At 41.5% G+C, this 15,187-nt stretch overlaps 3 gene segments (V, D, J or C); 1 reads left to right on the top strand and 2 right to left on the bottom strand.

Annotated features, from left to right (window-relative positions):
- Positions 1 to 5,421: 5,421 nt before the first annotated feature.
- On the bottom strand, positions 5,422 to 6,016 carry LOC121619179. The segment is given in 2 exon segments: positions 5,422 to 5,853; positions 5,961 to 6,016. Coding segments are annotated over 2 exon segments (375 nt in total).
- Positions 6,017 to 6,536: 520 nt separating this feature from the next.
- Positions 6,537 to 7,921, top strand: LOC121619219. The segment is given in 2 exon segments: positions 6,537 to 6,589; positions 7,427 to 7,921. A coding segment is annotated over 1 exon segment (264 nt).
- Positions 7,922 to 8,839: 918 nt separating this feature from the next.
- LOC121619197 lies at positions 8,840 to 9,418 on the bottom strand. The segment is given in 2 exon segments: positions 8,840 to 9,153; positions 9,370 to 9,418. Coding segments are annotated over 2 exon segments (357 nt in total).
- Positions 9,419 to 15,187: the final 5,769 nt, after the last annotated feature.

Here is a 15,187-nt window from a genome sequence, read left to right as displayed (position 1 = left end):
TGGTGTCCTGATAAGTCACATTAATGTCTATGCTCCACCGGGTAGCGACTGGTCCTTTTATAAACTTATATTTGAATTAGCAGTAACAAAAAGTCAAGGGATAATGATATGTGCCGGGGATTTCAATATTAGATTAAATCCAAAATTAGATTCATCAAATGGAAAATCTAACACAAAAAATATTAATAAAAGAATCAGAAATATGATAGATGAAATTGGAATAGTGGACGTATGGAGAGATAAATATCCAACTAGTCGCGACTACACACACTACTCCCCTCCCTATAATGTTTACTCACGGATAGATTATTTTTTCATGTTTAAGAAGGATGTCCATAGAATAAGAAGTTGTGAAATCGGCCCAAGCTCCCTCTCAGACTATAGCCCAATCTATATATCTGTTCTTCTGACCAAGAAAAGTAGATCCACTCTCTGGAGGCTAAATACAAACTTATTAAACAGTACAATTATTAAAGAAAGTATGAAAATAGAAATCAAAAGGTACTTGGATGAGAACGACAATGGAGAGGTGGGACCGACAATACTCTGGGATGCTCTGAAGTCGGTGATCAGAGGGAAACTGATAGCCATTTCCTCCAATGAAAAGAAAATCAGACAACAAAAACAAAAGAGATTGGAGGAGGAATCAAAGAAACTTCAAAAAGAACATTCCAAAACCCTTCAGGAGGCAACAAAAACTAAAATCAAGATAATAAAAGGAGAATTAGATGACTTAAACACACAAGACATACAAAAGAAACTTCTCTTTTTAAAACAGAAACATTATGAAGCAGGTGGGAAATCTCTGAAGATTTTAGCATTTAAACCAAGAAGACAACAAGCAGATAGAACTATTTATAAAATACGAAATACACATACAAATAATGTGGAAACAGGATTGGAAAATATTCATAAATGTTTCAAAGAATATTATCAAAACATATATTCCCAACCCAATTTGAGCAGTGAACACCAGATAGACACCTTTCTTTCCTACCTGTCTCTCCCTACGGTCACAAGTGAACAGAATGAACAATTAATATCAAAGATAACTGAAGAAGAGTTGAGATCGGTTATTGGAAAATTAAAAGGAGGCAAGTCCCCGGGAACGGATGGTTTTACCTCTGAATGGTATAAAGAAATGCAAGATCAGTTAGTCCCTACTTTAGAAACAGCGTTAAACTGTGTACTGGAAAAGAAAATTATCCCCCCTTCATGGAGAGATGCAATTATTTCAGTAATTCCTAAAGAGGGGAAAGACAAATTGAATTGTGGTAATTACCGTCCGGTGAGTGTGTTAAATATCGATTATAAATTATTTACAGCCATACTTTCACAGAGACTTGAAATTTTACCAGCGATAATACATAAGGACCAAACAGGTTTCATCAGACAGAGACAGACTCAGGACAACATCAGAAAAACGTTGCATATTTTAAATCATGTAGTACGACAAAAAATGGAGACCCTTGTACTGAGTCTAGATGCTGAAAAGGCGTTTGACTCAGTTAGATGGTCCTTTCTATATAAGGTGTTGTCTAAATTTGGATTCCACCAGACCCTAATTGATGTAATTGCTGCATTGTACAACAAACCATTGGCTAGGATAAAAATTAATGGAGATCTATCAGACTCATTTAGGTTGGAAAGAGGCACAAGGCAGGGCTGCTGTATTTCGCCGCTCCTCTTCACCCTTTTTATAGAACCACTTAGTCAGCGGATAAGGCAGAGGCCCGACATAATAGGAGTTCCAATGGCATCGGGTGAACAAAAGCTGTCCTTGTTTGCGGACGATTTACTTTTAACTATAACAAACCCTACTCAAACCTTACCTAAATTTATGGAGTTGATTGAGACATATGGTTCACTGTCAGGGTACAAGATTAACATTAATAAGACTCAGGTCCTAACACTGAACTACAGTCCACCGAACAGAAATAGGAATTTGTACAGATGGAAATGGGATGCAGATTCCATTAAATATTTAGGTATCATACTAACCAAAGAACTTTCCAGGAATTTTGATGCCAATTATGGGCCCCTAACCTCTAGGTTAAAATCAGACATACAGAGATGGAGGGTGATTCCATTTTTAAATTTATATTCCAGATCAAAATCAGTTAGGATGAATGTTCTCCCACGCTTGCTGTATTTATTTCAATGTCTTCCAATCCATGTACCAGAAAAGCAATTTGTAGAGTGGGATAGATTAATGTCACAATACATCTGGCAAGGTAAAAGGGCCAGAATAAGGTACAGAACGCTGCAGTTGAAGAAGGCGAAAGGTGGACTAGGTCTTCCCAATCTACAGGCCTATTACCTTGCAGCTCAACTAAGACCGTTAGTATGTCTATGCTCTCCATCATACAATGCAGGATGGAAAGATATAGAAGGTACATCAGTGGAAGGAATACCTCTAATATCTGTGTTAATGGATAAAGAAGTACAAGAAAAGTTGATGATACCACAGGACTCAATGTTACGCACAATGTTAGACTGTTGGAAAAAGAAAATTTGTCAATTGTGGTGCGCCTTTGACTCAGCCTTTAAGCCAAATAAAAATGATGGGAGATTTAAAAGATGGATCTTGAAAGGATTAACCACCTATTATATATTTACCCAGAGGGGGGTGTTTCAGAGTTTTCAGGAACTTCAGAGGTCTAATGGGCTGGAAAAGGACGATTTCTACAGATACCTACAGGTTAGAACCTATTTTAATCAGAATATACAGAAAACTTGGGATTCAGCAGAACCAGGATTTTTTAATGTGTTTCTGTCCTTGTTAAAGTCAGGCTCATGCACTAAAGTTGTTTCCAGGCTATATAATGGTATTCTACTATCTAAACAGGGTGACACAAGCCATATTAGAAATAAATGGGAAAAAGAAGGAAATTTACTTATTTCAACTGAAAGCTGGGAAAAGATCTGCAAATTACAATGGACGATCTCAAGTTCCAACACATGGAGGGAATTTTGTTGGAAGAACATTGTTCGATTTTTTGTGACTCCTGCCCAGAAAAAACATCATGGTAGTGGAGGCACCTGCTGGAGACTCTGTGGGACAAATAATGCAAATCACTACCATATTTTCTGGGACTGTCCAGTGATCAAATCATTCTGGGAGCAGCTGAGTGAACATATCAATAATATTTTTACGAAAAAAATCCCTTGTAAGTTTGAAGCTCTGTACTTAGGAGACATTTCAGTTGATAACTGGACCCGGAAAGATAACAAACTGCTGTTAATGCTTTTGGCTGCAGGCAAAAAGACGATCACTAGAAACTGGTTAAAGCCCGAAGCACCTACAATTGAAGAATGGATCAATATTGTACAGGATATTTACACATTGGAGAAATTGACATTCACCCTCAAAGGTCAAAGGGAATCTTTTTTCAAGATCTGGTCAAAATGGACAGAATATATAAAACCTGTAATCTCTGTGAATTGAATTTGATTGTCATATGAAAGGTTGTCATGCCATACATTCCTGATTTGGTTTGTGTTAATATACACACTTTAATGTGTTTTTTTTTCTACTTCTTTTTCTGATGTGAATGATTGGAGGGGTTCCCCCACTCCCGCCCACATGTTATATTTGTTCTTTGTTATTAAAAAAATCTGGATTAGCATTTAACGATCCTGCATCCACAACGCTGATGTGGACATTAAATTGTATCGAGAAGTGAAGTTCTGTACCATCTGCTTTTCCAAATAAAAAATTTAATAAAAAAAAAAAAAAAGTGGGAGAGATAGAGAGGTAATTATCAGCAGGTGGGGCAGAAGTTACACACGCACACACATACACATTCAGACACATATATACCAGACACATCTCCATGTAGGAACTGGAGGACCCCGAGGCGTTCCCAGGCCAGCCAAGTGACATAGTCCCTCCAGCGTGTGGCCTCTTCCCAGTGGGGCATGCCCGGAACACCCTCCCAGGAAGGCATCCAGGAGGCATCCGGTAAAGATGCCCGAGCCACCTCAGCTGGCTCCTCTCGACGTGGAGGAGCGGCGGCTCTACTCTGAGCTCCTCCCGAGTGACAGAGCTCCTCACCCTATCTCTAAGGGAGTGCCCCACCACCCTGCGGAGGAAACTCATTTCAGCCGCTTGTATCCGAGATCTCGTTCTTTCGGTCATGACCCAAAGTTCATGACCATAGGTGAGGGTAGGAACGTAGATTGACTAGTAAATCGAGCGCTTTGCTTTTCGGCTCAGCTCCTCGGCTCAGCTCCTTCTTCACCATGAAGGACCGGTACAACGACCGCATTACTGCAGCCGCCGCACCGCATTTGATTAAAGCATTAAAGCTTTAATTGAACTTAACTTTGTTAAAGGTCCAATGTGAAGGATTTTGTGGCCTCTAATGATGATGTTTCAGATTGCAACCAGCTGAATACCTCTTGCCTCACCCTTTCATTTGCAAGCGTGTGAAACTTGGGACAAATGTTAAAGGTGCTGTCTAGTGCCAGTGTCTGTTTTGTCCATTCTGGGCCACTGTAGAAATGTGGCTGTGCAACACAGCGGTTTTCATGGAAGAGGATCCGCTCCATCTAGAGATATGAAGAGTTCATTCTCAGGTAACAAAAACACAACAAATCTTGTTTTCAGGTGATGATCCTTTTTTTTTTTGTTTATTGTTTAGTATATTTTATTGCTTTAGTATATTTTCATTCTGTTACATTTTTAATTGCTTTTACGAATATTTTTATTGCATGTTGGTTTATTTAATTTTATTGTAGTTATCTTAATTTTATTCTTTCTAATCTTCTTATCTTTCTTACTATCTGTTCCTAACATGGGGGTTGCAATGAAAATTTCATTGACATGCTCAATGACAATCAAGAATCTAGAATCTTGAATCTTGAATTTATTTAAAAATAATTAATAACATTATATGGGGGGGCAGCTGTGGCCTATAGCTTGTGGAAGTGGCTTGTGATCGGAAGGTCGCTGGTTCGATTCCCCACCTCTCAGCCCCTGAAAATAAACAACAAAAATTCACACATGGCTCAAGGAGCCCCCCAATGACAAGAATGGGAAACTAACAAGGCAGACGACTGTAGTTGACACCCAAGGGTTGCACCCTACCCCGCCCTAATGGGGGATCGTTTGCCTTACAACAGAGTGATGCCATCCTCGGTTTTGGGGGTTGGCGTCACTCAGAGGATAAATACTTCAACCTAACACCATTTCATTGGACTAGAGCTGTCCTCTTTAGTCTGGTACGCATGAACTGATGAAGCCTGCTCGGATCAGAGGCGAAACGTCTTCTAAGACAAACTGACGAGGTCCAGTTGCGAACGATTGAATGCCATAAAGCTTACAATGACCTGGATGAATGAGAATATTCACAGGCACAAAGTGTGGAAGATCTTTAACAAAGTGTGTGTGTGTGTGTGTGTGTGTGTGTGTGTGTGTGTGTGTGTCCTCAGTGAAGTGTATCAGTCTCTGTTGTAGCTTCCAGCTGCAGCAGTCAGTTCAGTTTCTGTTCAGTCTGACTGAGGGAGGTTTTTGTACGACTCTTTTTCACTGTGTGAACAACCACTGACTGTTGATATAATGAAAACTCTGACAGTAGTAAACTGCTGCATCTTCAGTCTGGACTCCACTGATGGTCAGAGTGAAGTCAGTGTTTGATCCACTGCCTGTAAAACGATCTGGAATCCCTGATTCTCGAGTGTCAGCATAGTAAATGAGCAGTTTAGGAGCTTCTCCATCTTTCTTTTGGTACCAGTTCAAATAGTACCCATCATAAACCTCTGGACTGGTCTTACAGTTGATGGTGATGGAGCCTCCCAGAGCAGACCTCACTGCTCCAGGCTGAGTCACTGTGATCTGGCCTCTGGACTCTGAGGATACAGACACACAAACATAAAGCAGCGTCACGGTTTTGTCGGCTTCATTTCAGACAGACGGACGTTCATAGAGGAGAGGACTCTGATCCTCTGGACTTTACCTGTGAAGCAGCAGCAGAGGAGAGTCCAGATGAGGACGCCGATCAGAGTCATGTTTTTGATGAGGAGGATTTCTGTGGCTTCTGTTGTCATGAAGGACAGCTGTCAGTCATCCAGTGTTCAACCCTCAGGACTATAAACTCTCCCAGAGCACTGGAGCATGGTGCTGCTGATGCAAAGTGGCTCTCTATGGAAATGCTCTGACTCACTCCAACAGGGACTTGGATTAGTCTGATGATGCTGCTGATCAGTGGATCAATCACTTTATCAGAGCATTGATAAACAGTCAGTGATCATTTTAATGTTGGTTTGGTTTGAGGACTCTGGATTCATTTTCTTTCACAATGTTTTGTTTTAATTTAATGCGAGAACAAATTAAATGTGACTTTTAGACAGACGTAAAAATAAAACCATAAAAATGTGATGAATTGTGATCAGTCGTGTCACAGTTTGATCAATATAAGATGAAATAGTTCATTCTTTCAACAGCTGGAAGTGTTCATGTTGAGTTTGTTGTGTTCACAGTCAGAGAGCCGTGTCTCTCTGCAGTGAGAGGTTTTTGTACGACGACTCAGTCAGTTTGTATCACTGTGGTTGACTTTTGGTGGAGGAACCAGACTGGACGTTGGAAGTAAGTTTCTGCTCAAATATTAAATATTGTTTCATCAGTAAATGTTTGAATTCATGTGTCTGAACATTTGCAGTAACTTGAACTTTTGATCGGACGGATCAAAATCACTTTAAAGACTCAGTTTTATTGTCCGTTTCTGCTGTTTAACCTTGAAGCTGAACTCAAAGCAGCTTCACTCAACTTCTCTTGAAACGTTTCGTTTCATTTGTGAAATGTGAACCGTTTGAAGTGTCGGAACGATGAAACGACAACACTCGTACTTTTCACACGTGTGTAAATTTGCTCTTTGATTCTCATTTTAAAGCGTTTTGAATTTGAGTAAAAATCATTTTGAACGAAGATGAAAATGTTCAAAATGCCTTTAAATCTCTGATCTGCTCAAACGGCTCAAAATGTCTTTTTGAAATAATGTTGACAGCTCTCTGATGGTCCTGGCTTATTTTTGGCTGATAATATCGTTGGATCTCATCAACTTCTGAGAGTTTCCACAGTAAATGTTTTTGTATAAATGTATCAGGACTCTGAATGAAATCACAGACGACTGAAAATATCTTCAAACTGTATTTTCTTGTTTTCTTCAAAAAGTCTAAAAGAGGTTTTTGTGTTTTAAAATGTCAATCAGATTGTTTTATTTCTCGTGCAGTTTGATATATTTCAGGTCATATGAGGACTCTTTCTGTGCTGATGTGCATGAGAGGTTTCTTAAAGGGAAGTGAAACAATGTGTGAGTGAGTGACTGGTGGAGCAGAAAAACCACCTGACAGAAACTCTCACACAGTAAAGGTGTTCAGGTGTCTGGTGTTTGATTGACAGCCGTGTGGTCCCCGTGTCTCCTAGGTGACGTCCGTCCCACCCTGACGGTGCTGCCCCCCTCCAGTGAGGAGCTGCGGCAGGGGAAGGCCACGCTCATGTGTCTGGCCAACAAGGGCTTCCCCTCAGACTGGACTCTGTCCTGGAAGGTGGACGGCAGCAGCAGCAGCAGCAGCAGCAGCTGGGAGGAGAGCAGGAGCCCCGGGGTGCTGCAGAGGGACGGCCACTACAGCTGGAGCAGCACCCTGAGGCTCCCTGCAGACCAGTGGGGGAAGGTGGGCTCTGTGACCTGCGAGGCCACCCAGGGCTCCCAGACTCCTCTCTCAGAGACGCTGAGGAGAGACCAGTGTTCCCAGTCCTGACCTGCCTCACTGAGACTCTGCTACTGGTTTTACTCTGCTACTGCTCTCACTCTGCACTCTGTCTCTGTCTGTTATTTGACAAATAGAAATATTCACTAGATTGTTGCAACGTTTCAATATTATTTCAGTGTTTGCAGAAAATAAAGACGTGTTCTTCAAATCACTTGTTTTAGTATTTATTATCTCCAAAGTGTTTTCATAAATGTTATTTTAATAGTTGCAGTGATGCTATTTAACCAAAAACATTTTAAAACATGTATTTTTTCCTTGATGACTTCATAAATTATGTTTCACATCACATCATGTGTTTCCATATACACTGATTATCAAAGAGTTAATAAACTCAGACAAAAGTCCTCATCATTTTTGATTCGTGCAAATCAGTGATGGTGAGGACTGTCATGCTGTTGTTGCTTTGGGTTTATCTAAAGAACATGCACTGTCCTTCAAGTCAAACTATAAAAGCATGAAAAACATTTTCTAAAGAAGAATTGTATCATCAGCGTAAAGAGAAACCAAATTCTTGTGAACTCAAATTTATCCCTGAAACTCTTCACATCCTGCTTCTGCTGAAGATCCACAAACACAAAGACAAATGAAAGATGGAAAAAGATGAAAGTGTTACTAAAATACATACTTCATAAATTATTTTGGTCTAAATCATAAAATACAAATTTGTTGGACAAAAAATGAAAACAATTAAATATGTTATAGATGTGATTAGTATTTTTACAACATGAATGAAATATTACTGAGATGACATTTTATCATCCAGTAAATTAATATTTTAGTTTCTATGAAAAATGGAAAGAAATAAAATTAATATCTACAAATTGATTTTCCACATGTCATCATGCTCCAGGGAATGACCTGATCAAAGTGAAGTATTACTTCAACAGTATCATCAGTATCAAACCTTGTTTGTATGAAAACATTAAAAGTATAACTTTTTGTTATGTACATTATATTTAATGTTCAAATATGAACTTTTTGTTTTAGTAAAACCTTTAGTTTTAGTTTGAGTGCAGCTGTTGATTCAGATCAGTTCCTCTCCAGCTGAGGGAGGTTTTTGTACGACGTTGTATCACTGTGTGAACGGCCAGCTGTAACTCTGCTGACAGTAGTAAACTCCTGAATCTTCAGCCTGAACTCCACTGATGGTCAGAGTGAAGTCAGTCCCAGATCCACTTCCACTGAAACGACCTGGAACTCCAGATTGACGGCTTGTAGCAGAATTAATCAGGAGTTTAGGAGCTTCTCCAGGTTTCTGAAGGTACCAGTGGAGCCAGCTACTAACATCTGAACTGGTTTTGCATCTGATGGAGACAGTCTGTCCTGGAACAACAGACTGAGATTCAGGAGACTGAGTCAGGGTGATTTGTCCTGATGAACCTGGAAAACATGAAAAACAGGAGAAGGGTTATTGAGACAAATCCAGCTTGGAGGAAGATGATCACCATCAGAACAGAAGAGCATCATTTCTTTAACATGGAGAATAGATGGAAGAAGGTCAATGCTGCTTGTTTCAGTGTTTCTCCATCACAGCAGAACATGATTGTGGTGAAGCTGGTTGCATCCTGAAGCCAAGTTTTCAGAAGAGAGTCTCACCCTGAACCAGGAGCCCCAGGGTGGCCAGCAGTAGAACCAGTGAGCTCATGATGGTGCTGCCGGTGTGTGAGTGGCTCTGAAAGGCCTGGACAGCCACTGATCAACACTGGCCTCTTAACGGCTGGGAGCAGAGAGGCAGGACACATATGCAAACACACAGAGTCAGTGAACTGTAGCTGTCCTCAACATGTCATGATGTTTCCTCCTCACTGCTGGACCAACTGACTATTCAAATCATCCCCATGTAGAATTAAAGAGACTCAGGTTGCTGTACAGTAACTGCAAAGTCATCTAAAAAACAACACTTTCCTTTTATCTACTGAGCCATTTAATAGTCTTATTGTGATCAAATCAAATCAAATCAAACTTTATTTATATAGCACTTCTCATCCATTTAAAATGCAACACAAAGTGCTTCACAAGATAAAAGAATACAACAACAGAGAGAATAAAAGCATAATATGACAGACAATATCCCGCTTCCAGATATATACACACGTGCGCTCACAAACACTCACACACACACTCACACACACACACACACACACAGACACACACACACAGTGCTGAGACATGGCAGGGCACTGAGGAACCATGTGAGGAAACACCTATGGGAGCCATCCACACTGGGAAGGGTCACAGCCGGCGGCCACTGGGAGCGCCGCCACAGAGACCACCCAGACGCCGATGGACAGGGGCAGACTCCGCACTTAATGCAGAGCCACCCAAGTCCCTCGGGCCCAGGCGGCCTCCAAGCAACGGCCCCCGTGGGCAGACCGGGCATACACCCCAGTGTGGAGGCCCCCACATGAGGAAACACTGAAGCTAGAAATTACAAGACCAAAGAAAAAATAAATAAATAGATAAATAAGATAAATAATAAATAAATAGATAAATAACCAAATAAATTAAAAATAAAAGTAGGTATAATGCACAAAAATTAGAAGCTTTAAGAAAGTTACAAATGTAGAGGAAAAATAGACAAATAAATAACTAATAAATAGTAGGTTCTAAATAAAAGTAATAAGATTTTAAGATGTAATACTGATAAAGTGCATAACTAAGAACAGGTCATAAGAAATATAAGAAGTAAAAATAGCATAATAGAAGAATTCAAAGTTTAAAAGAGATCAGTTAAAAGCCAAACCAAAAAGGTGAGTCTTGAGCCTCCTTTTAAAAACATCAACAGTCTCTGCAGTCCTGATGTTCTCCGGCAGGCTATTCCATAGTCGAGGGCCGTAATGGCTGAATGCAGCCTCCCCGTGGGTTTTTGTATGAACTCTAGGAATAATTAAAAGTCCAGTGCCGGAGGACCTCAGGACCCGCGAGGGTTGATATGATAAAAGCATGTCAGATAAATAAGTGGGCCCAAGACCATTAAGACATTTAAAAACTAATAAAAGAACCTTAAAATCGATCCTGAAACACACGGGGAGCCAATGCAGCGATTTTAAAATCGGTGTAATGTGAGCCCGCCCTCTGGTCTTCGTCAGCACGCGTGCGGCTGAGTTCTGTAATAGTTGCAGGTTAGAAATGGTCTTTTTGGGGAGGCCAGAGAGCAGGGCATTACAGTAGTCTAAACGACAGGAGATAAAGGCATGCATCAGCACCTCCGTGTTAGCTTGAGAGAGAGATGGGCGGACTATATTCTTAAGATGATAAAAACCTATTTTTGTTACATTTTTAATATGTGGAATAAAATTCAGCTCAGAGTCAAAAATGACGCCCAGGTTCTTTACACATTGAGTTGGTTTAAAATCCTGTAGTTTTGGTAAAAGTTTCTCTCTCTTGCCTTCAGTTTATGTGAGTCTGCGTTATACCTAATGTCATTTAAAATCTTTAAAAGGGCCGTCTCTGTACTGTGGTTCATCCTAAAACCAGATTGGTATTTCTCTAAAATATTGATACTATTTAAAAAATCATTTAATTGATTAAGAACCAGCTTTTCTAATATTTTACTTAAAAATGGTAAGTTGGACACAGGTCTGTAGTTATTAAAAATGTTGGGGTCTAGGTTACTCTTCTTCAGAAGGGGCTTCACCACTGATGTTTTTAAAGGCAGCGGGGAAGACACCCGTCGAGTAATTTACAATATTTAAAATCTGTTCCTCAAAGAAGCCATAAAATGTTTTTAAAAGTGATGTGGGAATTGGGTCTAAAAGGCAGGTTGTTGGGTTTACTTGGGAGAAAGTTCGACCAAGTGTCCTTGCGTCCACCAGGGCAAAACTCTCCAGTGTTTCCTCAGGTAAAAGTAATGGTACAGGTGTGTTAAAAAATAAATTCTGTTGGGGTAAAAGACTGGATCTGATATTATCGATTTTATTTCTGAAGTGGTCTGCAAAGTCCTCACAGAGGGCATCTGATGGGGGTTTGGAGGGTTTTTTAAAATTGCTATTAGTTAAACGATCGATGGTGGAGAACAGGAATTTGGTGTTGTTTTTATGGTCTGTGATGAGTCTTGAAAAATGAGAGATTCGTGCCAGTTTGACTGTGTTGTTGTAGATTTTCAGCTGTTCACGTAATATTTCATAGTGAATTGTCAGTTTGCTTTTTCTCCACCTCCTCTCTGCACTCCTGCAATTTCTTTTGAGTTTTCTGATTTCGTCGTTATTTCTCCACGGTGGTGTAGGTTTTGTTTTTATGGTTTTGGTTAAAAGTGGAGCGACAGAGTCCAGTGTTATTTCCAGTTTGCTGTTAAAATTGTCAACAATAAAATCACAAGAAGCAGGTAAAATTTCTGCAGGAGTGCTCTTGTTTTGTGTGTTTTCACATGCCGGATGATAGAATCCCCGATGATGATGGTAGTGGGATGAGGCCGGCTACCAGGACCAGGACCGTGGTCGGGCAGAGGCAGCCGGGAGGCCCGGCCGGGCCGCAGGTCCCCGGTGGCGGCAGCCGTAAAACCAGACCGGATGGAGGGCTCGCCGGATGGGTGTCTTCCGTTGGTGGTGGAGGCTGAGGGACCCGACCGAGCAGATGGCCCGCTGGTTGGAGGGGACGCCCGGGAGCTGGGTGGGCCGGCTGATGGAGGATTTGTCCGTGGTGTGAATGAGAGAGCCACAGCCTTACGGAGAGCAGAGGGGGCAGCAGCCGGTATGGGGCCCACTGTGTCGGCGCTGATGGTGGAGGGTGCAGACCGCCGGTGTCCGGCGCTGATGGTGGAGGGTGCAGACCGCCGGTGTCCGGCGCTGATGGTGGAGGGTGCAGACCGCCGATGTCCGGGGTTCCGCTGTGTGGATCCTGATAGTGGTCCTGAGAGTGGAGGGAACTCCTGCTCGTCCAGTACGGTGAATTTGTTGGAGAGACAGAGATCCTGGGCTGGAGGTGGGGAAGGTGTTTTCTGCAGTTTACCGGCATATTTTCCGCCGTGCTGAACCACCGTCCATGGTGCCGGCTGTCCCGGGGTGGAACACAGAAGAGTCTTGGGTCTGGCTCCCGTTCTGGCCCATTGATCTCCATTCAGGGACTGGGCAGGATCGATCCACGGCACTGTAGCGTCCAGGTCTCCGCTAGCGCCGTCGCCGGTTGTTGCTACAGTGCTCAGACACTGCGCTAGCATGGTGTCGATTAGCCGCTCGTCCTCTCCGATTTGTTGTAGGAGAGAGACTCTTCCCTCCAGTTCAGCGACCTTCTTGTTGAGCTGAAGGCAGCCCTCACAAGAAGCAGATGGGGAGGTGAGTGGTGCCATCCCTCTTTTTTTTTTGGCAGTTTAGGAAGTTTTATTTGTTTATGTGTCTTCTCAAACTCCAACACTCTGCTGCCGTAAACGAGAACTGCCGTAAACGTCTGTTTTACAAGAGGGATCTGGCTGAGAAGCCAGCTTGAAAATAGTCTTATCAGTGGCACGAGGCAGCGCAAGAGAGCATAGCGAGCATAGCTTGATCCACTATTGTTATCCCGCGCGTTTTTTCTTCCCATTTTTCATCTTCTGCCAGAATTTCGGTGGGTAGTCCCGCAGCTTTGAGAAAACCTTCGCAAACTATATATCAAAACGTGCGGCTCGATCGGGAATGGTGTGCTACGACTTTTATAGCTATTTCGTCAATAATTCACAAAGCTATTCGCAAAAACTGCGAAGAATTTCCCATAAGAAATGATTGGGGAAATTTCCAAAAATTTCAGCCTTTTTCAATTGTCCGCTGCTTCGCCATACTTTCTCCTAGAGATTTCATTCAAACTTTAAAACGTAGATAATTTTGTCAGGTCGAAATGAATTTGGCACATTTTTTGATATCTCTTACGGTTTTCGAGCTATGACCATCTCAAGACCATAAAGTTTCTCAAAAAAATGCTCAGAATTTCTCCCCCTAGACTGGATGACCTCATCAGTTAGAGTGAAAGAGCCAGTGAGAAATCACCTGATTTTTTTTTTCAAAATCCAAATGGTGAATAGGAGACACATCATTTTTGGATCTTCTTGGAGACAAACCTTTCTTCTCTCATCAAAGTTCAATTTTAAAGGGTTAGCCCCCACCAAATTTAAATAAATAGGGATCTTGCACCAGCTGCCCTGCTCTGCTGCTCCATTTAAACCCATACAATCTCCTGTTTTCTGAGTCGCAGCCTGCTGGAGTGTGTCTTTTTAAATCGACCATTTAGTCATTTTTCTAAAGAATATCTGGACATAAAACACACGTACATCTGGCCCAGACTTGTCTGCATACCACAGTGTAATCAGTTTTTTGATAGTAGCTTTTGTCACAATCACAAGTTGTTCGAAGTAACTGACAGTGAAAAAGTGGCTGTTGAGGAAAAGGTAAAAAGTGGGAGAGATAGAGAGGTAATTATCAGCAGGTGGGGCAGAAGTTACACACGCACACACATACACATTCAGACACACATATACCAGACACATCTCCATGTAGGAACTGGTTGGGCTGCTTGTTCAAAATACTTGGGACAATTTGATAAATGTGTAGTTCAAGCAGACACACACACACAGACGAAGACACACAGACACAGTCACACACAAACACAGATAAATATACACAGACAGCCTCATATACATAGACGGATAAAACGCTGTTAGCTATATTGATACCGTTAGCATTAGCTCTGTTAGCTCCATTAGCATTAGCTCCCTTAGCTCTTTTACCGCTGTTAGCATTAGCGCCGTTAGCTCTATTAGAAAAAGCAAACTTTGGATGATAATTGAGATGGTTCATTTCCATTAAATTCATTCATGTCAATTGATTCAGTTAATAAGACCCGCAGCCCCCTCGTGCCACTGTCAAAATTGCGGCAGCGCCATAATTGTTTAGTTCAACAATTACGATTGTTGTCTACAGACGGGAAACTAATGAGATTGTGTTGTTTGATTTCAGGGACAATCAGATTTGATGGTATTGAAAATGTGCTCACATGCTGGAAATACAGATGCTTGTACCGATCTATGCAGCTGAGGGAAGAATGAAAAATGCCAACAGAGGACATAAGGACATCAATGTCTTGTAAACGTTGTGTTAAAGGTCCAGTGTGAAGGATGTTGTGATCTAATGATGATGTTTCAGATTGCAACCAGCTGAATACCTCTTGTCTCACCCTTTCATTTGCAAGCGTGTATGAATTCTGACGGTGGCTGTGAAACTTGGGACAAACATTAAAGGTGCTGTCTCGAGCCAGTGTCTGTTTTGTCCATTCTGGGCCACTGTAGAAATGTGGCTGTGCAAGATAGCGGTTTTCATGGAAGAGGACCCGCTCCCTCTGGAGATATAAAGAGCTCAATATAAGACAACAAAAACATAATTATTCTTATTTCAGGTGATTGTACACAAATTTAAAGAGAATTATTAATGTTAAATTTCATTTCTGCCAGTTG

This window comes from Chelmon rostratus, chromosome 16 (genome assembly GCF_017976325.1).
Source record: "Chelmon rostratus isolate fCheRos1 chromosome 16, fCheRos1.pri, whole genome shotgun sequence".
In the NCBI taxonomy this organism is placed as follows: domain Eukaryota; kingdom Metazoa; phylum Chordata; class Actinopteri; order Chaetodontiformes; family Chaetodontidae; genus Chelmon; species Chelmon rostratus.
Note: the sequence above shows the minus strand (reverse complement) of the source record. Positions and strands in the feature narration are given on the sequence as shown.